Below are 25,957 nucleotides of genomic sequence, written 5' to 3'. Positions count from 1 at the left end.
TTAAAGTTAACAAAATACAGCCCCTCTCATAATTTAAATAAAATAAATAGACAAAAAAACAACTAGCCTTCAAGCGCAAATACGGCTTTATATATTTTATGTTTTACCGCAGGGATACTGCAGTCAATTCTGTACCCAGTCTGTCTCATTCAATTCAGACTCTGAATTGATATTTTTTTTATTTTCAAGGACAGCAACCAATCTGCACGTTATCAATGCATAAGCCCTATCGGACGGTAATTGTTTCTCACAGGGACATTTACAGGGGTAAATGGGGATTTTATTGCCGTCTGAATCCAGAATGTCTGCGTTTTTCTCCCACCACCTGCGGGAAAATCCCTGACCGAATTGCCTACTGTTTCTTGTCAAACAGGTCATGCGTTAATTGAATTGCCGTCCGAATCCACATCTCTGAGTTTATAACAGGTGTTTCATCCAAAATACTTTTAGAAGTACATTCTAACCCCTAAAAGCACGGCAAAGTGTTACTCTTTCAGAGATTCTGGGATTATAGTGTCTGATGATTAAAAACACCATAAATGGCATAAAAAGCACAACATGAATCACTTCTTCTGCGAACGGAGAGAAACAGTTCACAGACGGTGGAAAGTAGTGCATCCTTTTGGCTTTCTTTATTTTACAAAGCACAGTTTTTGTGGTTATCATGGGTCTACAAAATCTAAACCCTTAACACTTTCGAATGATATCATACGTGTCTGTATGATGACTAGGGATGCACCGATCCTACTTTTTCCTTTCCGATCCGATTCCGATACCTGAATTCTGTGTATCGGCCGATACCGATTCTGATCCGATACTAGCACTGTTTTTCATGATCAAAGTAGACTTGCATATTTTAACTTTTATTGCCAGAGGTGGATAGTTAAGAATGTTTACTTTCAAGTACATTTTAAAATATATGTACTTTATCAGAGAACTTTGGACAAAAAAATACTTTCCTACAGTATGAAGCACAGCATATTTACTCCACTACAGTCCATACATTTTTTAATTTTTTTTTTACTTTAAATCCATGAGTACATTAAAATCTACCATTTTCCTTCACTTAAGTATTTTTACTTAAAAGTATGATTTTTTTTAATGTTATTTAGTGCTTTATTTAACTTAAAAATACATACAAAACAAAATGTGGTCTCATTAAGCACAGATACTTACAAAATGTTTAACAAATAAATTTCTGTTTATTGCACAAAGCTACCACAATATAAAAGTCTCCAAACTCACTCATGCACATCCTGGACACAAAATGATGCGCTTAATACATTCGCTTCTACGTTATTTAAAGTCATGCGCATTGGACGCAGAATGATGCGCTTAATGCACCCGCTTCACTCACGCACATCCCGGATAGTGATGATCGTGTATTCGCGGGGATCTTTGCTTCCCAAGTTCAAAACAGTTATAACACAAAGAGAAGAGATATGTTATGTGTTTAAATCATAGTACATTGCATCCATCCTAAAGTAAAAAAAAAAGAGTTAGTGTATGAATGACGCATAACATAGACCGGTTCCGGTGCTTGAATCTAATAACTTTACACTCAGCGAGTACAGTCTCCGGCAAAATGCATTTTAAACAAAACCACAGTCTACTATCTAGTGATTAGGAAGAATATTAAAAACTTTGGAAAGAGTAACGTCCTGACTGTTCCCGGACACACGCATGCTGGATTGAGATTGACAGATGACCGCACCAGCGGAGGTCAGAGTTTTTTATTTATGCTATATTGGTTTATTCCTCGCATAAAGCTATCAAAATACATGACAACGAATACAGTGCATGACACAGTTTATGGTAATTTCCTGATGGATAGTCCTTTATGAAGCTTTAGAGTAACTTCCACGGGTATCGCAACGGATCGGACTGAAGAGAACCCGTCAGTCCGATACCCGATCCAGCAAAAAACATCCGGATCGGCCCCAATTCCGATCCAGAGTATCGGATCGGTGCATCCCTAATGATGACCAGATCATGATACAGAGTTTAATAAGTTTCGGCTGTTAACGTGATGCATCTACACGAGTACACATAACATACACACACACAACATACATACACTCACACGCAAGTTAACACAGATCAGGATTGGGGCTTCACTACACAGAGAGGGAGATGATAAGGAGAGAAAGAAGATAAAAAACATGAAAACATTTGATATTGGCATTTTAAATTATCAATTTTATTCCATTATAATTAGAGGTGCTCCGATTGATCGGTCGCCGATCATAATCGACCGATAACCACTTTCGGAGGCGGTCTCTATAAAGGCCGATCCAGAAAAGCCGATCAGATGACACAAAATATGTGTGACATTTTTTTAACGCACTATGAAAATGGCTTCACTGGTCTGGCAATTCTACAGAGTTTTTGAAAAACCAGCGCTAAAAAATGCTGTTACGTCGGTAAGTGAACCCGAGTCATATGTCTGTATTTTATTGGAAATCGGTGTGCACGTGACTAAACTACTCTTCGAAGATATAAAGTATGCAATACTATAAGCACTCAAAATTAATATGAGATTGGCAGAAACTGCTATGTTACCTCAGCTTTTAAATAGATGATGCAAAAGTGCATTCTGTATGACTGCCTGTCACTCACTAGTAAGTTTGTACACTTGCTCTAGTGAAGACTAGATTGGTAGTGTATACACTTGAGCGCATGTAAATAGAAATTTTGTCAACTGGCACAAAACCCACTTCCACCGACCCCAGAGCATATTTACTGTGGAGTCCACACACAAATAAAACACAGGCTATGAGGAAAATGTGATTGTGGTTTCACATCCAGACAGGAAGTAGAGCTACTTTCTCCTTACGCCCAGTAACCAGAAACCACAGTTACATGTGAAAAAATATTACAGAAAATAATATAGCGTGCGTGCAGTCTGCATCTGAGCGCAAGGAGAAAGTAACTGTACTTCCTGTTGGCATGTGTTTAGCGACCATACAAACAAAACCTGATGACTGAGGTGTTTCTAGAAACCAATCGTCCTACAATCTAGCATCACGCAGCAGCACATTGAGGCCTTAAAAAAACAGATCGACAGTCAAAGAAGAAAGGCTGCGCACATAAAAATAAGAGGTCCAACTCTGTAAATGTTTTAGAACGAGATTTCTGTGAGGGGCACATTTTTTTTGTGTGTAAATAAAATATTGATATTGGCTAAACTTGATTTATTCATTGTAAAATTGTAAATAACACTATAATGTGCTTTAACAGAAGCAAACACAAATTTAACAAAAATCATTCATATTTCTACAACATATTAACTATGATACAGTGTACAGTGAATAATGCTATACTACTGTTTGCTGTCTTACAACCATTACATGAGTTGAGACATGAGAAACCTACGGTGAAACGTCAACAACAACCTTTATAGTCTTCAGAGAACAAACATAGCTAAAAATGGCTCTTGATAAGTAGAAAGTGCTCTTGGTTAAAACACAGGTGATGCACAGAACCACAGAATAACCTTTATTTGTAAGCACGTCTCTTTATTTACATGTTTCCATAATAGTGGAAACATCAGCTGTGGAAGACTCCAGTCATCACATCAGCTGGGTCCCATACACTTGGAGAGCCACACATTACACTGTCATCCCACTAACTTTTGAAAACCTGACATTTGAAGGGGTGAAGGATGAAACATGACGTATTTTCGCTGGGTTTTCCCCACACATGATCTGTTTCTATAAGGGACTCGAAAAAGAGGAAATTCAGATCATTAGTGCATGCTGTTCGAGAACAACACGAGAGAGGGAAAAGCTTTGACATTTATGACATGCACATTTGACCTCTTCTCCACTTACACAAAAGCATTTTGCGCTATGCAAGTACACAAATTTAGTTGTAACTACTTTGTCAACACATTGCCCTGTTAAATACTTTTAAAATAATAAATTGGCCTAACAGTTCAATATAAACTAAGCTCTATGCTTGAAACTATTTGTTTCATTAATGTTGAACACAACCACGATTTTTAAAATGTGAAGCAACAAGATGTAAACATTAAATATAGCATTTAAATACTTTGCAATTTAATAGTAAGTGGGCCTAAATTATAGGTTCCATTCGTTGATATCACTTTAATATTATTAACGCAGTAGCCAACATAACGTAACATGACTATGTTTCCACACTCTCTCATATTGATATAATAATTTGATTTAGTCTATATTGTAAATACGCAATTTTGTTTTTTCACAGATGTTAGGACATCACAAAAGATAGAAGTTAACATGGAAAACACTTCACTGGATAGGATTTTTCCTTCATGATAGATTCGTGTGCGGAACACTTGTCAGGGAAGAAAAGGCAATGTGTTTTTGAGCACATGTACACCCGGCTGTAATTCAGGTTAAAAATATTCTCAGAATGTGCCACCTGAAACATGGTTTGATTTTTCCGACCTTGCTTTTGATTAAAGTGTGAGGGAGAGAGACAGTTCAGAAACAGACGTGTTCGACTTTATTAAGCGATGTGCAGAACGATCTGAATAATCAATGTACCGTGAGACTGTTTTAAAAGCTTATGGAGCATTCTGTCCCGTGATGCTTTTATGCCATATGCAATTAAATGTTTAAATAAATCTTTGCCGTGGAAAAAAATTGTTTGACGCACTTGCACCAATGCAAACCCTGCAAAATTTTACCTCGCATCTTATAAAAAAAATGCATTTGCAACCATTTTGGTCAGAGTCTAAAGCCCTATATACAGTTGAAAGAAAAAGTATGTGAACCCTTTGGGCTTACTTGGATTTCTTCATAAATTGGTCATAAAATGTGTTCTGATCTTCATCTAAGTCACAACAATAGAGAAACACAGTCTGCTTAAACTAATACCGCACAAACATTATACGTTTTCATGTTTTTATTGAACACAACATTCATAGTGCAGGGTGGAAAAAGTATGTGAAACCCTAGGCTAATGACTTCTCCAAGAGCTTATTGGAGCCAGGAGTCAGCCAAACTGGGGTCCAATCAATGTGATGAGATTGGATGTGTTGATTAAAGCTGGCCTGTCCAATAAAAAACACACACCAGTTTTGAGTTTGCTGTTCTGAAGAAGCGATGTCTGATGTGAACCATGCCTCGCACAAAAGAGCTCTCAGAAGACCTACGATCAAGAATTGTTGACTTACATAAAGCTGGAAAGGGCTACAAAAGTATATCTAAAAGCCTTGATGTCCATGTGTCCACGGTAAGACAGATTGTCTACAAATGGAGAAAGTTCAGCACTGTTGCTACACTCCCTAGGCGTGGTCGTCCTGTAAAGATGACTGCAAGAGCACAGCGCAGAATGCTCAATGAGGTAAAGAAGAATCCTAGAGTGTCAGCTAAACACAATCTCTGGCACACGCTAACATTTTTGTTGACAAATCTACAATAAGGAAAACATTAAACAAGAATGGACTTCATGGGAGGACACCATGGAGGAAACCACTGCTGTCCAAAAAAAACATTGCAGCATGTTTGAAGTTTGCCAAAGAGCACCTAGATGTTCCACAGCACTACTGGCAAAACATTCTGTGGACAGATGAAACGAAAATTGAGTTGTTTGGAAAGAACACACAACGCTATGTTGTGGAGAACAAAAGGCACAGCACACCAACATCAAAACCTCATCCCAACTGTGAAATATGGTGGAGGGGGCATCATGGTTTGGGGCTGCTTTGCTGCCTCAGGCCCTAAACGGATGAAAATCGAATGAATCGATGAAAAAATGAATTCCAAAGTTTATCAAGTCATTTTGCAGAAAACTTAAGACCATCTGTCCGCCAACTGAAGCTTAACAGAGGATGGACGATGCAACAGGACAACGACCCAAAGCATAGAAGAAAATCAACAACAGAATGTCTTCAACAGACGAAAATACGCCTTCTGGAGTGGCCCAGTCAGAGTCCTGACCTCAACCCGATTGAGATGCTGTGGCATGACCTCAAGAGAGCGATTCACACCAGACATCCCAAGAATATTGCTGAACTGAAACACTTTTGTAAAGAGGAATGGTCCAAAATTTCTCCTGACCAGGTCTGATCTGCAACTATAGGAAACGTTTGGTTGAGGTTATTGCTGCCAAAGGAGGGTCAACCAGTTATTAAACCCAAAGGTTCACATACTTTTCCACCCTGCACCAAGAATGTTTACATGTTGTGTTCAATAAAAATATGAAAACGTATAATGTTTGTGCGGTATTAGTTTAAGCAGACTGTGTTTCTCTATTGTTGTGACTTAGATGAAGATCATAACACATTTTATGACCAATTTATGAAGAAATCCAAGTAAGCCCAAAGGGTTCACATACTTTTTCTTTCAACTGTATATCAGAAACATTTCGGCTATTGTACAGGGCCGGTGTTGTACCGAAATTCGAATCCCAGTGAGATTTGGACTCCCCTACTTCTGATTGGTTCATTCACATATGATGCTGCTTTGTGATTGGTCCCTATCTCTACATCCCGCCCCAACAACTAATCCTAACCCTAACCTTCATAGTGGAAAACAGGGTAGTTGTAATCTCATGGGAGTCGGATTTTGGTACAACACCGGTGCTACCTATAAGCAAAGAAGGATGTTGCCTAGTGCCTCAGGCTTGGAGGTGGGGCCTCCATAACTGTAACATGTCTCCAGCGTCGATGCACGTTACATCAAACCACTGCAGCAGTGTTTCGAAAGCATATACGCAGCAGTCTACTTGAGTCTTGGCTGCACGCACCTGTCCTCACATGCAGCTCGAGTCGTGCGTCGCATGTCCCTGCATATCTCTTTTATAGACTTTGCTGTTGTTTTTACATCAAATATTATTATTTTTAAGTGTTTAAAACGCTTGCCAACTTTCTCAATCGAAGTTTGTAGACAGACGGCAGTTCTCATCCAGCACAAGGCTACAATCATGTTCTTTATGGTGTCTTTTGCACATCTTATATGCTGTGAACCACAAGGTTATGTCAAAAACACATGTAAACAGTCCATTGTGTCTTAAACGAAAGTAAACAACAGTCGGATGTCTATCTCTGATTCACGTCGTGTGACATATGGATCCGACTGTTTACAAATAACAACCGGCTGCATTACATTATCCCCTACATACAGACTAAAACCTGCTGCTGTTTTTAGTCTGTATGCAAGGATTTTTTTAAATCCTGACTGCCCTAAAATTTTATTCAGAGAAATTTCAAATTGAAACAAACTCTTTAATAATATCATTAACTTGTTAAAATCGCAACATTTTTACGGTGTAATAAACTATTTTATTATAAAAAAAATGTTTTGCCTAGGGCCTCCAAATGTCTATAACCTGCCCTGATTGTTAATATGGGTATATTGTGAAACCCCTAACTATGACATACTAAAAATGGTAGTAAAATATACCAACAATTCTTTGCGAATAATTAAGTACCGGTCATGTTAATTCATGTTAACTACATTTGTTCAACCATGGTCACATTTTAAATTATGGGGCTAAAGGTACTTACATTCTAATTATTAACTTTTAACATTATAAAATAATGCACAGTGTGTAACACTCAAGTCTTCAAATGCGTAGAACTGAAAGTTTTCCGCAGACTCCTGGAAAGTTCTGCATGCATCTGCTGACAAGGGCAGCCAATACCAAGGCTGTTGGATTATATTTGTGCTGAGGGTAATTCGAAAAGCGCCTGTGTTTATTTTACGAAATGGATCCAGAGGTCAGCGAAGAGGTGAGCTCCTCAAACACGTGGGAAAAAAGCAGCGTTTGAAAAGAAATAATCTTAAACATGGATTATTCAGCTTTATAGCTGCCGTCCATTAGCAAAAAGAGACCAGATACAAAATCGATCAAAGAGAATTTACAATTACAATATAAAACCAGAAAATTTCTCAACATCTAGACGAGAAGCAAATCCCATTTTTGTCAGATTAAACCTCACGATTCAAGACGCGCCTGTGCGGGAATAAAGAAGCTTGGCAAAATAAAAATGGCATCGAGTTTGAACGTGAAGCGGGGAGAGAGAACTCTCTCGGGAGAGCTTCAGAGCACAAAGGCCAATGTCTAATGGGCAGGAGAGTGAGTCAGGCTGCTCTAACCCATGCCTGTTTCAGTCTCTCTCTCTTTCTCTCTCTCGTGCTATTTCCTTTCTCTCCTCCCTCTCGCATAAACAGCTCCCGCTCGCACGAGCTTCGCTGAAATACGTCTCCTGGAAGCATCCAGCATGCAGTGAGTGAACACGACAGAAACGTTGCGGCGTACACCTTGTCATCTGTGTCAATGAAAGAAAAACTGGGACGTGACTGTACACACAGCAGTGAAATGTACAGCGGCAGTGGTGCAGATCTTCTTGCAGCCTGATTTCATGCAGACATGGGTAGATGACGCATATAATATACATCATTTAATTTACATTTAAAAGTTCTCATGTTAGATAATGCTACGTAGTGAGAAATTATTTTACCGGCACAATTAATCCACCATTTTCTCAGCTAAAAAATAACACAGGGATAGAATACTTCAAAAAATTTAGAAATATCATAAACTACAACACCTAACACATAAAAAATGCATTTCAAAGTCTGTATTGTTTGTAAATAAATCTTAATAGACATTAAATAACCCTAAAATATATACCAAATAATAATGAAATGAAAGGAATAGTTCAGCAAAAAATAAATAAAAAAATACGCTCATGTCACCCTAAACCTGAGTTTCTTTTTTCCCCAGAACAAAAAATAAGATATTTTAAAGAACACTGATAACCAAAACAAACCCCTGAACCCCTTTCACTTCCATTGTATGAACACAAAACCATCAAGACATTTCTCAAAATATCTTCTTTTGAGTCACATACAGGTTTTAAATGACATGAAGGGTGAATAGAGGATGATACATTTGTATTTTTTGGGTGAACTATGCTTTTAAAAGGCTTGTATTCAAACCAAAGTGAATTGTATTAATTGGAGAGGTGTCGATTCTCTGGTTTGGCTTCAAGGCCTTAAAATGAAAACAAAACAGTAAATCACATTTGTGTGTTTGGTTAAGACCAATTAATACATTTAAATTACATTTTCTATATTTAAGCATTTTTTCATTGTTAGACTTTTTTATTTTGTCTCGATTACAGTCATTTTTCAAGTGAAACTGCAGCTTCTTTTTTTGCTGGACTTAAGACTTGTATACACCGGGCCAGCGTTTTTCAGTCTTCATACCCAAAGATTTCACTGACGAAGAGCCGAGTGAACGTGCAAATTCACTCCCGGACAAAGATGGCGCTTTATGAAAAACCCCAATATACATGGTGGCGCTGTCCAACTTTACGCTTCTGAGACTCCCTTGTCACACAGAAGAAGAATCCATCTCACTTCCACTTTGTCATTAGCTGTGTCTTGTTTCGGCAGGCTGCGTCCTCCGGAGGTCATATTTGAAGCCTGTTACGTCATTGAAGCCTCTCTTTCATAAAAGCAGATAGGACACTCCGTAGTTACCCTTCCAATGCGACCTACTTTCGCGAGAATTTGAAGGACACATGAGGTGTATCCTTCATTGCTAGAGACAACCCACAATTCTTTGCGTCAGCCAACGTCTGTTATTTGATTAAACGGCAGCAGCTGCACATTCAATCAAATATGTTAAATGTTAACAGTTAACAATTATGTCACGTTTTTTCATTCTTGGCTGGTATATGTAATAATTAAATTTAAAAATGTTCTAATGATTTTTTTACTTTTTTAAACAGTAAGGCAACATTTTCTTATTTGTTTAACTCTTTTGGCATTGTTGAGGGTAGAAAGTAACACACTTTTTACCTCTTAAAATCATGTAGAAATCATTTTAATTAATGTGACATTGTTGAGGGTAGAAAGTAACACACTTTTTACCTCTTAAAATCATGTAGAAATCATTTTGATTAATGTGACAGGTGTGCAAGTGCAATGTGTTGTCATAGCAACATGGTACTTCCTGTTTCCATTTCTGCCAGTATGCCCTAGGAAGGATGCTCATTTAATTTTAAATTGAGGATTCACTGTTTACCGCATCTTTTAGAGGCTGAGACCTCAAGAGGACACAAGGATGCAGCCTTACAAAACAAGGCACAGCTAATGTGTGCTCGACAAGACCGTTTTGTGCTTGAGCACCACCAAGTCGAGTTTTACTGTAACTTCAGCAGGTCCAGGCACGTGAACATAAGCAGCAATCTCATTGGTCGGCTAGTTTTGAACGCACCGCGTCAAACTAAAAAAACGAACGGAGGCGGGGTTTTTATATTACGCTTTTATGCCTGGTGTATTGCGCGTCGGTGTGCACATTCCCATTGGGGCCCTTTGTTTAGTCATGAGGCGTAAAAACGTCAACGCGTAGGATTACTGTACCGGTGTGAACTAGCTTTAGGAGTGTTGCCTTGACAGTTCGCGTCACAGCATCAGCACCACTCCATTCAGAACCACTGCAACAGCCCTTTCACATTTAGCAGCACCAGAGCTCACTCCTCTAAAATAAACATGCCACATAACTAAAAAAAATATATATAAAGAGACACACTAGCACTTATATAACCTTTACAGCAACAATGATGCTAAGGCGGGTTTTTACTTCTGCTTCGGACCTACGCCGTAGCTGTTACATTTTTGGAGAGGTGCGCTACGCTGTAGGTCCGACGCAGAGGTAAAAATCTGCCTTTATTGTCCCTCATATCATTGCTGAGTTGAGCAAATGCACACAGGGGCCTTTCATGCTTTTGGCCGCGTGACTCTATAAAGGGTCAACGGAAAAATATTAAGAACCACAAGCTCTTGTTGGACGGTGGCCCAGATGTGGAAAATTGGGATTTCTGTATAATCTCTAATATGTCATTTTGCAAGTGTGAGAGTGTAGAACACGACCAAGGAAGTGGGCGTAGACATCTAATCTAAATTCCATACTTGGAGGCTAAAATGAATATCAAAATTGTCCTGCCCAAATATAAACATCAAACTATAACCTTTAAGTAACATCTAAAAATACTGAAATTATCATACACATTTCAGCAATATGTCTACACAGTAGTTCAAACACATTAAATTGACCAAATATTTAGAGACGTAAATGATCACCATTTATCTATTAAAATACAAAACGTTAAATGTTATCATAGGAAACTATTCTAGCCTTAATTTTGCTTGCATTGTTTTTGAAACCATCCAAAAAGACTAGATCACATGAAGCACATTTCAACTGTAGTAAAACCAGACCTTAAAAATATTTTTATATTGCTATTTCACAACAATCCATGATTCACAAATTCTAAACAGCAGCTTGCTAAATAAATATCCACCTCGGAAATAAGACCAGTAATAAAACCGTGGGATAATATCCATCACATCTTCTGTCTGTGTAGACAGAAATAACGTTTTTTGCCAGTGAATGAGATCTGACTCATGTAAAAGTCTGATTCGTTCAATTAGATTGTGCTCATAGTAAACAATGTAGTAACGTGTTATGCTTCCAAGAATACCAAATACGATAAACCTTGTGAAATGCAACTGCGTGCATTTGACAAGCTTCTGACTGGCGTTGCAGGATACGTCCTTAAGACAAAAGGTTTCTGCGCGAAGGACGGTCACCAAATAAAGCTTTGTGGTAACACACACCCCGAGCAGCATGCATGGATACGATATTTCACGCGTAGCTGCAACGTTGCAAATGCAACAAAAACAGAAATCACTCAAATAAATGAGCATGCCCCCGTGCATTTTTACGCACGTGCAAATATCAGCATTGCATTATTTATAATGAATAGAGTGTATGCGTGGGGAAATATACGAATTGCAAATAACGCAACACTGTCACGCGCTCGTGCAACGTTACGCATTCTGGTTGCACATCTAACCTGAAAATCAAATTTCATGTGAGATGTACAAGAGACAGTATCACGCTGCGGACTGCGCCACCCCTCTCACGCACAGACAATAACCCGCAGTGGGTTTATGAGACATGCGGGCCCCTCTAGGGCTTCGCGCTCGCGTTCAACGCACACCAAAGGTGCCTGTCACTGTCGCGCGCACGGCGCACTACGCGCCACAAAGCGCAAACGTGTTTATGACGCTTTATCAGACATAATACTATTCGCAACAAGCAGTACCAAACCCACTAATTCTCTGACTGGTTGGTTAAGCTCTTTATAAACTAAACGCGTTTTCCTCCATATGTGATCGGAAGCCCAGACAAAAACAACGAAAACTTTCCACTTACCGCCGTGAAGCTCTCCGACCTCCTCTGCGTCATTTACTCGCGAGTCGAAGAATAGATACAGTCGATTTTTAGGAATAAAATGCGTGTGTCGCGGGGTAAAAACTGAACATTAACCCTACGGCTGTGTGACGTCTCTCGGTGCTGGTTTTGAAAACATCGCCGTCAGTTCGTGTCTAAGAAAAGCCCGAGAAAAAAAAACATGCAGAGGTGCGGCGCTCATTGGCTGAAACGCGGTCATGTGTTCGGCCGCGCTCGCACGGCTTCTGCGCATGCTCATACTAGCTTTTCTCTGCTCCCAGGACTTCCATGCCCTATGCTTCCATGTCCTTATATTTGGCTTTCATCTTTTTCTATTCAATTACCACTTTGAGTTTTATAATGTATTATATTACATGTAATATTTTATCATTTCATTGTTTCTAGTTTATTCGATTATTTTTATGTATTTTTACTATTTGATTTCTTAGTTCTTAGTTATTTTGTTCTGTATTTTGATTTTCATTTATTTTTGTCTTACTCTTCTCCTTGGAATGTAAATTAGTTTTACAAAAACAAATCTAATAAGCTTTGGAATTACATATAAATAAAAATGGTTTGATGTAGGATTTGTTAGTGTGCAATTGATATCACAGATGTTTTCGGGGGTGTTTTATTTTGGGTTTATTTATCTACGTTCGTATGTTTAGCTTTCCATTTTTATGGTCTAATTATGTCATGTGCATTAAAAGAATAAAAACATAAAACAAGTTTAACTTTTTAAATACTGTGTTGATACAAAATCCCCCAATTGTTAAGTGTGTTAAATACGTTTTTGTGTTTATCTCATGCCTCAAAGATGTGTTTTGGTTTTTTCCTGTTTTAATATATTTTCTTGTCTTTCGAATGGGGGGGGGGGTTGACGCTGCGCACTTTGACGTCACCCGTTCCGTCCGACGCTGCGGCGCGAGAACGAGTGCGCGAACGTTCTGGAACTTTCATGTCGGAGACACGCTCGCCTTCCTTAAAGAAGGTATTTAAAGGTCGATATGCATTAGGACGTCGTTAGTTCTATTTCTATAAATGCAAAAGTGTGTTTTAAAATGGCGCCAAACGAGCTTTCGAGGCGTATTGTTGTTGTGTCGCAGTTTAGTTATTATATGATGTGGGGAAGAATTCGCGCATGCGCGGTAGACGGCCTTGTATTGTGCTGCAGAAAGAGCTCGAATCACAGAGGAGAATATCTGCGTGCGTGCGTGCGTGCGTGCGTGGGGGGATGGGCGCATGCACAGACTAGAGCAGCTCGTCGAGCTCGAGTTAGTTGCATGAAACGTGACTGTTGTGGTCTGCAGAGGTGATCTTTATGTTAGAAACCTGTTACCTGTGTGGTACAGATATGGCACTGCAGCTATCTAGTGCAGAATTGGGCGGTAGACTTAAATGTGTATGATCATATACTGTGTACAAACGATACATCCTGGTAAATCACTATGTGGTCAAATAAATCATATGTAATACTGATTAAATACTGATTTATTTTAAATAATCACATACATAGTTGTTTTCTGAGAAAGGCCTTACATGAAAGTATTAGACAGTACATTATTGTGTATAGTTATATAAGTTGGTTAATAGACATGCTGTAGAAGGAGTCTTATATTATTGTTTTCTGTACATTGAACGTAAGCCTATCACTGGCCAACAGTGCACAGCGATGCTTTGTGTTTTTGTTGGAATGTGTGTACACAGGTAGACCTATGTTGTTTGCACAGCATAAGTATCGTATTTTCCATGGTGCAACCGCATGAAGGGGTGGTGTGAAAGGGACATTTAAATTCCTGAACTGATAACCACAAGCTAGTGAAGCAGCCCCATAAACGCATGTGTCTTCGGTTATGTGACGAGTGTTACTTTTCATGATCAGAAATAGTTCTGCTTACCGATAATTAAATTAGTTGTTCCTTGTTGAAAAATAAATCGAAAATCAAAAACCTACATGCTTATTGCGCACAAGTATTGTGTGTCAGAACAGAAGGCTTGAAAATAAGGGATGGAACACCGTAAAAGTAAAGCATGTTTTCAACACTATTGTTTTTTTGATCAAAAAAGACCACTTAGACCTGACGGGGGTTATCTGGGTAAAACACTCTTGGTATCACACAGTGTTTTGGTGTTTGATGGTCTGTCATCGTTCTGTCACCAGCATTGTTCCACTATGAAAAACATTCATCTTAAATAACTCACACCGGGCCATGTGAATATAATTGATGATAACATTTTATTTACAGAACATGTCTAATGTTTACAAGGACCCAAGTCAGATAATGGCGCATGTTTACAAGTCAGCTCTCACACCGAAGCCTGGTCCAGGGGGTGGTTCTGTCAATGAAGTTAACCCACCAGCAGGTTCACATGAAAAGCGTCCATTCCTGATAGAGGCAAGAATATTCAAAACAATTAAAACATTCTTGGCATGCCGACAAACTTATTAATCAACATCACATAATGTTCCTGTGTAATTGCAATTTAAGTAAGGCCTTTAGTAGATATGCGGGACACGTTAACTTTTAAAACCGTAATAAATACAGTTTCTTCTTGTATAGACATGGTAAGCGAAGCTTATGTCCAGTGTCCTATAACTATTAGCTGTCCCTTCTGATGATGGTCAATCCCTTTAATAAGCTTGTGTTAACGGATGTCCCATACAACACGACCTCACAACTAAAATACACTTTACTCTGAATCACATGATTAAAGGGATAGTTCACCCAAAAATTAAAATTAGGTCATCATTTACTCACCTTCTTGTAATTTCATGCTTGTATAAATTGCTTTGTTCTAATGAAAGATATTCGGAAGAAGGATAGCAATTTTCAGTTCTGGGACATCATTGACAACCATATTAGAACAAATTAAATGCCAATGGAAGTCAAAGGTCCCCCAAAACTGTTTGTTTTCCTAAATTCTTCAAAATATCAAATTTTGTGTTTAAGCGAACAAAAACATTTTTTTGCTAACATTCTTCCAAATATCTTTCTTCGTGTTCAGCAGAACTAAGAAAGATATACAAGTTTTTGAATGACGACAGAATTAGAATTTTTGGGTGAACATTCAAAGGATTCAATATACATAGGCTTTGCCCCATTTCTGAAGAAAGGGATGTTGACATCTGAGTCGTGATGCATTGCATGTAATTCTTTGTTTAATGCTTGTTTATAGAGTATCTCTGAGATGACGTATTTTTGAATGCAAACCCAGGAAGTGAGTTAGCATTTTAGCATTTTCTGAAATAAGGTCTGGGGGTTAATAAAACCTCTGTATATTTTTACATTTTGATCTAAGAGATAAAACACATCAGTTTTAAACCGATTGTGATTTTTAAACCTTTATTGTGTTTTCAAAACGGCGGTTGCTAACAAGTTTCTAAAAGCGATTTCTTCCTTTGGCGGAGACGTTAGACGTCATTGCGAAAATGAAACTCACAAATAAATAATGCACATGGGCACAAATCTCTAAAAACACTGTTGGGGATTGATTCACAGAGTGGTTACTTAAACAGGGAACATGTTTTTGATAAAAAATTGAAAAAGGTATCCGACGCTTGGTGGTGGTGAGCGACCGTAATCAGTGTCATCTGTTTATAGCATCTTGTTAGCTTTTTACTTCTGCGGATTGTACTTGGGCTTCACAAATAGCAAACATTGTGTTAATCTGTAAAGATGATCTAGATGGACAACACGTGTAAACACCATGAACAATTGTTAACACAGATCTTATTTTTTTTCAATCTTCCCAAAGGTTTTCGGTCGAGGGAACCAGTGCGGCGCTCACTTCTGGGTTGGCCGACAAAAATATGTCTTCTCTAAGGTACTCCATTTAAAATTGTGAAATATTGTGATCTTTTATTCACCTGTTTCTATGAGTTATAGGATATTGGACAACTAGAAATAATACAGAAATATAAATCTGAAGCAAGACTATTAAGGCTTTTCTTTTTGGGAATATCACCCAGACCTATTTGTTATAGTAACGATAGAAAGGTGAAGAGCTTTCATACCGGGGACCAGGCAGAGGAACTCTTCCCGCTTTCAGCTCATCAATGATCTGCTCAATGTCTGATGGTTTAAGATCCTCCTACAAATCAAAGCAAAGAAAAATAAAAGTATATGAAACGATCGTTAATGGAGAAACCTTGTTTTCTTTCATTTCATTAACAAAGAGTTTGTTACATAAACCAGAATATAATTAACTTCTAGTGCGAACCTCACAAAAAAGAAATACTTTTATTAAATTATAATTATCCTTGATAAATCTTACAATGTTTCTATTATTGTTTTCTACGTATATAATTAAACACATCTTAAACACTCCTTTTCCTTTTAAATAATTTACAACTATTAATAGGTGTGATTTTTATTATATTCTTATTGCTGTCATTTCAGCATATTTATCATTATTTAAATATTGAAATGAAACTGCAAGTTCAATTATAATGTATAATTGAATACTTGGCTTTAAAAAGTTTACTTTTGCTGTAACGTTATTGTAATAAATCTGGGAAGATCGTTGATGTGAAAAACGTCCCATCACATGTAATTTCTCATGAAAATAACACCACAATGCAAACTTGGTTATCTAAATAGTCAGTAAACCTTTTTCATTAAAAAGGATTTGGGGGAAATATGACACACAGATGTTCCTGACAGATTGTATGCAACTTTAGTATGTAAACTACTATACCTTCTGAAACTGACCTTCTCATGTGTTACAATTACTTGGAAGAATAACTCTAAAGGGAAAGTCCCTTGTTCACTACTTCTGAAAATGTGATACTAAATGCAAGTCACTGAGTGATATCTAAACAGATGACAGCTGTCTTGGTCTGTAGGGAATTATCTATACAGTTGAAAGAAAAAGTATGTGTACCCTTTGGGCTTACTTGGATTTCTTCATAAATTGGTCATAAAATGTGTTCTGATCTTCATCTAAGTCACAACAATAGAGAAACACAGTCTGCTTAAACTAATACCGCACAAACATGATATGTTTTCATGTTTTTATTGAACACAACATGTAAACATTCATAGTGCAGGGTGGAAAAAGTATTTGAACCTTTAGGTTTAATAAAACTGGTTGACCCTCCTTTGGCAGCAATAACCTCAACCAAACGTTTCCTATAGTTGCAGATCAGACCTGCACAACGGTCAGGAGAAATTTTGGACCATTCCTCTTCACAAAAGTGTTTTCAGTTCAGCAATATTCTTGGGATGTCTGGTGTGAATCGCTCTCTTGAGGTCATGCCACAGCATCTAAATCGGGTTGAGGTCAGGACTCTCACCTTTTAAAGGTGAAAAATTTCCCCTTTAAAATTACATTAGAAACCACAAAACTGAACAAAGCATCATATGATGACGTCACCAATGATAAGCTGTAAGAACAAGACCTCCTAACCCATTTCAGACTATGAATCACACATGCGTTTTTGGTGCACATTGGAAGGCCACAGCTACTTGCATCATTGACCTGGCCGGTCATCCGGGGCTCTGTTTAACAAAAACAAGCTTAAACCTGACACTTGGTCAACCTGTACATTAACTACGGATGTGGGCCGGGTTCAAACTGGAAAAAAATCTCCATATTCAAACAGCGCATTCAGGAAGGTTACACAGTCCTCTAAACAAAGACACATAAACAAACCCCTGATCCTTAATATTATACTTCAATTTCCTGGACTAAATACATTCATGATGCTTCTGAAGAGAGGTTTGGCATTACTTTTTTAAGCAATCATACTTATTTTTATCTGACAAAACGAGCGATAACCCTATAAAGTAACACAAATCTTGGGTTCTATTGACCATCCAAAGGACAAAGTGACTTCCTAACAGAGAAACTGCCTCCCCTAATGGCCACATTAAAAACTAGCCCATTTATCAATACACTCACAATAGGAGTCAAAAAAGAGATTTGTGATCATACTCACGTAATAGTTATCATTGATTTGAACCATCGGGGCATTCACACAGGCACCGAGGCATTCAACTTCTGTTAGGGTGAATAATTTGTCAGTTGTGGTCTCTCCGACCTTGATACCTAAGAGGGAAGATTTGTGTTTTTTTAGTCCCACAGCATTTTGTAGATCTTATTTAGTTGCTAGTGAAAAAGAATGTCTTAACATGCAAGATGATTAGAGCTTTGAAAGCAAAATCTAACATTTTTAAAATTTGATAAAAGAATACAAATACATTATTTTGTAATACCGTACTTTAATAAATAGGATGAAGAACGTGTATTGAGTACATTAGGTCAGTTTTGATGTATTAATGAATAAGAAATTGTAGGAAATGCCACTTAATCAGTCACATTGCCATGTGTTTAGATTCAAAATACAATTGTTGTTAAAAAAACTACATTACTATATTGCCTTATTGTATTTTCCAAAATTATTTAATTATTTAATAATAATTATCAGAATTATTTAAATTCTTGACAAGCATTGTGTGTTTTGTTTGTTTATGTATTATCCAGAGGTGGAGACAAGTCACATATGGTCAAGTCTAAGCAAGTCTCAACCATCAAGTCTCATCTCAAGTCACAGTTTAGACAAATTAAGCAAGTCAAGTCAAGGGTTCACCCTAAGCAAGTAAAGTCGAATCCTGATAAGTTTCAAGTCAAGTCAAGTCGCAGTACTAAAATAAACAGAGGTACGTCTTTAGGATACATGTTTATTTTTGAAAAAAAGATGAACTTATATACATATATTAAGGAAAATCAATTGTAAATATAAATTAATTGATCACTTGCCTATGTGTGTGCCTAAAGTTTGGTTCCAGCAGTCATTTTCATATGTTTACATAGACACAGAAATAGAAATACTTGTATCTGACAGAATGTAAGACTTGAGCATTTATACAGGCTATGAAGCTTATAAACTAAGTATTGTGACTGAAAATCTACCTATTATATGTTATATATATATATATAACATATAATAGGTAGATTTTCATCATATATATATGATGTTGTAATACTTGTGCTGTCCATTATAGGTCACAGTAGGGAATTTTCATCTAGTGATGGGAATCTCGGATCATTTTATTGACTTCGATCTTGAAACTCGTTAATGAAAATAAACAGATCTTTTTCATTTCGGCAGAATATAAATAAAATGTTAATGTATGTTAATATAGCCCAGTGATGAAGTTTTGATGCTTAATCGTCATCTCTGCATTGGACGCGCAATATGCACGTTTCATACGTAATATATAATTTGAGAACATTTGTTTTCTATTTGAACTGGTTTCATTATTCTACAGCACAAAACATTATAGGTTTTAAAGAGTTTTTTAAGTAGAAGTGATCGCACCGGCGCATCCATCAGCCTGTCATGCAGTATAAGCGAACAGCTATTCAGCTTTCACACGCAGTCCACACCAACAATTGAAAATGCACACATTTAATATAGACATTAATCTACATGTAATGTAGAGAAGCCCCTTCTTTTTAAAATGCCCCCCCGACATTAAAATTCGGGCTATGCCACTGTTATAGCCAAATTCCCCGAGACATCTGTGAGTTGAGACGTAGGCTTATCAGTGATGATCGATGATCACGTTTCTTTTACTAATAAAAAAAAACCAAGGCCACATTATGAAACATAATAAACATAAACGATTTATTCATTACATTAGTAATCGTTTTATTACATTGACTATAAATAAATTATTTTCTTATCTTTCCTTTTGGTTCTTGAAATGTCGGATGAAATTTGACGCTGTGGTTGTCGTGTCTTGCGTTGCATACTCTGCATCTGGCAAATCTTTTTTTATTGGCACGGTCCAATAAAGTTCAAAGCCCTTATAGCCCAACGTGACTATCTGTGGAGCTCATCTGTTGTCTGCCATGTTTGGCGCCGTTTGAGTTGTGCAGCGCTAAAGACACAGGCGTTAATTAGTGCTGCTGAGTCACAATAAATATTTTTAAAACGAATTATTTTACTTTATTTTACTTTAAATCATCGTCGAGTCTTCCACTTTAAGTCAAGTCAAGTCTCAAGTCACTTGCTCTCAAGTCAAAGTCAAGTCATTTTCTTACATCAATCAAGCAAGTCCTGAAAATTGTGACTGGAGTCAGACTCGAGTCAAGTCATGTGACTCGAGTCCCCCACCTCTGGTATTATCTAATTTTATCTCATTTTGGAACCAAACTCTTCATATATGAAAAGTGAAATTGACCTGTTTGTCAGGTATGGTGACCCATACCCAAAATGTTACCTCTGCTTTTAACCAATCCAGAGAGTAGTGAACACACGCACAGTGTATGTGTATTCTAGTGTATGTGTACAGTGTGGTTAAGAGATTTTTTATTTGTATTTGGACAAAGACATTTGCTCTTTGCGGCCCTCTGCAGGTCAGAAAGAGTGGTTCAAAGCAATCATAATGTTTAAGTATAAGAAGTGGTTGAATTATAGAAAAAGTTCAAGGGGGATGGTACGGTCAAAATTGAGATTTGGGTGTTGGGGAAGTGTATGTCCCAGAGCAAGCCTTAAACAACAATTACAGATTATGTTTATTCAATAAATATTAAGAATGATGATTAGAACTATAAGATTTAAGCTATCCAAACAAAGTCTCTTGATGAACAAAATATTATTACAAATTAAAAGAACTGCTTTCTAGTTGAATATATTATAATATATTAACTTTTCAGCATCATTGCTCCACAATATGATGTGTCACATTTACGTAGATGATGTTTTTGACCAGTAAATGTGGGACATATATGTTTTGTCCATCCTAACAACGATCACATCTGAGTCAGTAAATCAAATCGTTATTAAATGCTTAATATGTGGATCAGTGATATTAAAAGACCAAGTACACATCTTATGAAGCATGCTAGTACATCATAAAATGCTTAATGCCCCCGTGCAAGGCCATTACTTCAACATCAACTTAAAGCTTATAACGTTTATTGTAGGGGCTCAGGTTTTATGTTTTTTGGCCCAAATCTCAGGTTTTAAAAGATAAAGCGCAATACACTGGCTATTTATGACAGTAAGTTATATTGGCTATGACTTGACAACACCCCAATATAGACACTCTTCTACGGTCCTTAATTACACAAAACATTAGTCTTTATATATATTTGTTGAGTAAGAATACGTTGTGCATTTTGAAAGAAACAGCTTGAATGATCAAATACAAGCAGAACTTGCATATATAGATGCTCGAATAGGGAGACTCAGAGATGACATATTTTTGAATGCAAAACCCTGAAGCGAGTAAGCATGTAGGACTTCCGGTTCCATAGCTCCAAAGTCTATGTTTTTTTTTTTATGGGTTTTTGGTAAATTGCATGAAATAAGGTCTGTGGTAAACAAAACCTCTAAATATTTTCACATTTTATTGACATAAAACACACCATTTTTAACGCACTCTTGATTTTTTTAAAGCCTTATTGTGTCTTAAAAAACAGTGGTTTCTAACAAGTTGCTAAAAATGACAACTTCCTTTGGCTGGAACGTTAGACGTCATCGCACATACAAAGCTGACAAATAATGCAACATGGTCACAAATCTTCTAAAACATTGACGCGGATTCATTCATTCAGAGTGATTACTTTTTTTTATAAAGTCTGAAAGAGTTGTCGTAGGCTTGCTTGTGGTGACGTTGATATCGAGCGACCTTAACTGTGAGTGTTTACAGCATTGTGTGAGCGTTTATAGCATTGTGTTAGCTTTTTACTTCTGCCGATTGTATTTCGGCTTTAAAAGTAACAAATGTGGTTTAGATTTGTAAAGGTTATATTGATAGACAAAACATGTAAACATCATAATCCTTTGTTAATCACAGTGCTTATATTTTGCAATCTTCCAAAAGTCTATGGGAAAAATGCATAGGCTTTCGGTCGAGGGAACCAGCAGAGTGCTTACTTCCGGGATAGCATCCAAAAATACGTCATCTCTGAGGTACTGGATTGTGCTACTTCGTTCACAAAAGAGAGTGGGAGGATTTATGATGTTTGACTGACAGCTTAATGACCCAATGATGTTTCAAGGTCTAGTCACAAGCTCTTTTACACACTTTTCACTGGCTAAACATTTGCAAAACCCAGACAGACTTAAAATAATGGAGTAGGCTTTCTCCCGACAAACAATTTGCATTATAAAACGTATATTTTAATAATTATAATATAATTCTAATATAATTATAATTGGGATGGTGGTTTTACAAAGGGGATGCTTTTAGTCATTTTCTTCAACAAGGGGGTCTATTCGAGCCCTGAGTATCAGCGGCCTGGTCTCATGCACATAGCTGAATAGAGCTCACATTGAAAAACTAGAACATACGCCTTTACGAATACTGTAGCAATCTCCTAAAAACCTAAACATCCTAGGCTTTGATGTTCCACCGGAGAGCTGGAATGGTTTCTGCTTACCCAGTTTGGTTTTGATGGCCTCCAGGATGCTGTCAGAGTCGCAGAGCATGCACGGCGTTGTGGTGCAGATCTGAATGTGGTACTTGCCCACTGGTTGTCGGAGGAACATGGTGTAAAATGTTGCAACTTCATACACCCTCATAGGAGCAACATCCAGGATCTCTGCCACCTGCAGGACGAAAAACATTATTACACCAACATTCCATAAAACTATAACAAGCAGGTCAAAGTTTCCACATTTGTGACTCTGGACCACAAAACCAGTCATATGGGTCAATTCTTCAAAATTGAGATTTACACATCATCGGAAAGCTTTACATAGATACCAAACTTGAGGGGGTAATTTCCAAAGAGCTGCCCGCAGCGAGTGAAGGTTCTAGGCGTGTGTCTGGCCATTTTTTTCCAGATTTTGCTGCATCCATAAATAAAAGTTTTGATATATTTACGGCAGAAAATTTACAAAATTTCTTCATGAAACATGATCTTTACCTAATATCCTAATGCTTTTTGGCATTAAAAAAATGATAATTTTGTCCCATACAAAGTTTGTTGGGTATTGCCACAAATATATCTGTGCTACTTATGACTGGTTTTGTGTTCCAGGGTCTCCTTTTTTGAACAGTATTAGTTTCAAGGACCGTCTGCATACCAAAATTTCCAGGTTTGCCATGACTATAGGAACCCTGTATTTATTTGAAAAGAACATGGATTTTATTACCTTGTTCATTGCAGATATAGGAAGCCATCCATGCTGTCTCTGAGCCAAGTCCAGCACAGGAATAGTGGCACCCGCTTTGTGACCCTCTGGGTAATTATTCATGATTGCTTCAACTCTCTGTTTAACAATAACAAACATACAGCTATGATAGTTGTTGTAAATATTTGGCCACACACAAGCAAACCCCATGTTACAACAATGGCAAAAAAAGTAATATATGCCTAAAATCCCTTACCTTCATGTTTTCTTGTGTAAATTCAAATGGAGTTTCTGGATTGTTGGATGGTGTGTCTCTATGCTGGAATAGACACCAGACTCAATCAATAATAAACATCTTTCAATGTTGACCAATATGCAAAGACTCATTTTATATCAAACAAATCGTGACATATCTGCAATAAAACCAATTCATCCAGAAGGCTGTCATGTTTATTTGGTTTACAGTCATTTCACAAATGTGAGAACCAATCCAAAGTGGACACATGCTGTGTCCAACTAAGAGATATTCTATATGATAAACATAATTTAAGAGACATATCATTTCAAATACAAAAAAATTGATAGATGTAGCCTCAACATGTTTATTATTAAGTTGTTGAACAATGAACACATGTGCTACTGTACATAACATACAATTACAGCCAAAAGTGAAGACAGCACTAGGGCAAGTAATTTCTTAGCCCTTTATTCATATTTACTATTAAGGATGTTTTACAGGTTTTAAATGTTTATTTTGTAGTGTTGTTGGAAGTGTTGGAGTGCTTTAAAAAGGCTTAGCTCAAAAATCACAAGACGTGTGCATAGCTTGTCCAAAATCTGGGAAAATAACTACTGTAGTAAAGAACCAAATAAGAAAAAAATATTAATAGATGACAAAACTGTACAGTTTTCTAATGTGCAATCTACTTTTGCACATTAGAATAAAACATCGTAGTTTTCCATTATTGCCAATACCATAAGTTTAAACTTCCTCCAATTTATAACATACACTTTATATTTTGATGCTTGCTTTGCCTGCTGTAGAGTCAGCAAATATTGTGCAATAATACCGTAGAGAGACAGGGACAGTACTAATTTGTTTATCTATATAAATACGTTGGTAAATTCATCTCAGAAATGTAAAGAAACGATAATAAAAGCACATTAGAGTGAGGTCTTACCACAAACATGCCACCTGCACCAGCTCGAGCTGCAGTCTGATGCAGGCTGCGCACCTGCAACATAACACAACAGAATACTTCACTTTACTGATGATTGACAGCTGACTTACAGAGAAAAGTGTAAATCACCATTTCAACGAACTTTGACGATGTACATTTACATTTACGCATTTGGCAGACTCTTTTATCCAAAACGACGTACATTGCATTGTACTAACGTTACACATTTTTTTTTAAGTAACTTATGTGTACAGAGCGCCCGTGTAAAAATACACTTTTGTAGCTAGGAACCATGCAGAAAGTTGAATAAAATTGCACTTAAATAAAGTGCAAGTGACTACTTTTAGTAAAAAAATAACACATTCCATGATATGCAAACTGTATAACGTAACATGCACAGAGCTAAAACATAAATGTAGTGATGTAAGTCTGTCATTGTATAAAGCCTGTGCATGATGTAACGTTACTGTCTTGTTAACAGTTTTTAGAGCCAGTATTTTAACAGATCACAGTAAACTCAAGACGTTTAATTAATATTTAAATGAAATATAAACAGAATCAGACATCATTCTTAGCGGTTAGCGCTTTAGCTTCATGCCCTTGCACAGATGTCAACGCGGAGACCGCGCTGCTTCCATGTAACAACTCTACAATTCTTCTAAATTAAATTATTATCATTTCAGAAATAAAAAAATCATACCGCATTTGACACCAGTGATCGCAGAGCTAACGATGAGATCATCTTAAAAACACTCTAGGTCACCGTAAAAACAAGCAATGGCTGAGATAAATCGATGCGAGTGCTCGATTAAGCGGATCTAGTTACGCAAACGGCTGTGTAAGCGCAAGGTACGTGTAATCGAACTCAGAGCTGCTCAGAGTTACGCATGCGCGCAACTGCTAACAGATGCACATTGTGTTGGGGACACATACCTTGATAAAAATAACCGAGACGGAATGCAATGTACATTTGCGAAACTGTGTTTAAAGACGACATACAATAGTTCGCAATGTACTTGTTAGACCGCAACTAACATATTGAACTGTTTTTTAAACGCTTCGTTTTCATCAATTATAAATTAAAAGCGGATACTATAACTTAAAAAACACTGTAGTCCTAAACTATTGATTCTGTAGTATGTTTTATTTTACCATATTTAATATTACAGTATGCTACAGTATTTACTAGTTTATCAATTCAGTATAGTTCACACTACTGAATACTGTTGTGTATGTTAACAAAGTGATTACTGTTAAATACAACAATATAATAATTTACTACACTGAATAGGTCTACTACTTTTTTGTGAATACGGGATAGCAAATAATAACACAAAAACAAAGTGGCATTTATTGTGGGTGCATCGGATTTTGTGCATCTCAGCATTTGTCCAGGAGAAATTCTTTTGTTTTTTTATGTCCAGAAAACAGCACTGCT

General features: G+C 37.1%; 2 protein-coding genes and 1 long non-coding RNA gene across 4 annotated transcripts in view; 1 reads left to right on the top strand and 2 right to left on the bottom strand.

Moving 5' to 3' along the window:
- Positions 1 to 12,583, bottom strand: part of ankrd12 (ankyrin repeat domain 12) — a 45,032-nt gene extending 32,449 nt beyond the window's left edge. For both annotated transcript variants that reach the window (XM_056742511.1, XM_056742513.1), the window contains exon 1: positions 12,226 to 12,583. The gene's annotated coding sequence lies outside the window, so the exon portion shown is untranslated. The remainder of the gene's footprint in view (positions 1 to 12,225) is intronic.
- Positions 12,584 to 12,969: 386 nt separating this feature from the next.
- On the top strand, positions 12,970 to 16,377 carry LOC130418126 (uncharacterized). The gene is made up of 3 exons (XR_008906288.1): positions 12,970 to 13,234; positions 16,000 to 16,068; positions 16,214 to 16,377. It is a non-coding gene; the product is annotated as an uncharacterized LOC130418126 (long non-coding RNA).
- ndufv2 (NADH:ubiquinone oxidoreductase core subunit V2) lies at positions 14,461 to 25,356 on the bottom strand. The gene is made up of 8 exons (XM_056744092.1): positions 25,220 to 25,356; positions 24,520 to 24,573; positions 23,595 to 23,657; positions 23,360 to 23,476; positions 22,642 to 22,810; positions 18,185 to 18,294; positions 16,259 to 16,335; positions 14,461 to 14,630 (listed from the first exon to the last, which is right to left on the bottom strand). The coding sequence occupies exons 1-8, from the start codon at positions 25,259 to 25,261 to the stop codon at positions 14,537 to 14,539; spliced, it is 726 nt and encodes a 241-aa protein (XP_056600070.1). The 5' UTR covers positions 25,262 to 25,356; the 3' UTR covers positions 14,461 to 14,536.
- Positions 25,357 to 25,957: the final 601 nt, after the last annotated feature.

The sequence above is a fragment of the Triplophysa dalaica genome, chromosome 3, assembly GCF_015846415.1.
Source record: "Triplophysa dalaica isolate WHDGS20190420 chromosome 3, ASM1584641v1, whole genome shotgun sequence".
Classification (NCBI taxonomy): domain Eukaryota; kingdom Metazoa; phylum Chordata; class Actinopteri; order Cypriniformes; family Nemacheilidae; genus Triplophysa; species Triplophysa dalaica.
This window is presented reverse-complemented; position numbering and strand designations above follow the sequence as displayed.

Excerpts from the sequence above, each read along its gene's own strand:
- ndufv2 (XM_056744092.1), bottom strand. The coding sequence starts at position 25,261 with ATGATCTCATCGTTAGCTCTGCGATCACTGGTGTCAAATGCG. Across the intron at positions 22,811-23,359 it reads CTATATCTGCAATGAACAAG|GTGGCAGAGATCCTGGATGT; the intron begins GTAATAAAATCC and ends TTCGTCCTGCAG. Across the intron at positions 14,631-16,258 it reads GTTCCTCTGCCTGGTCCCCG|GAATGGACGCTTTTCATGTG; the intron begins GTATGAAAGCTC and ends TGCCTCTATCAG.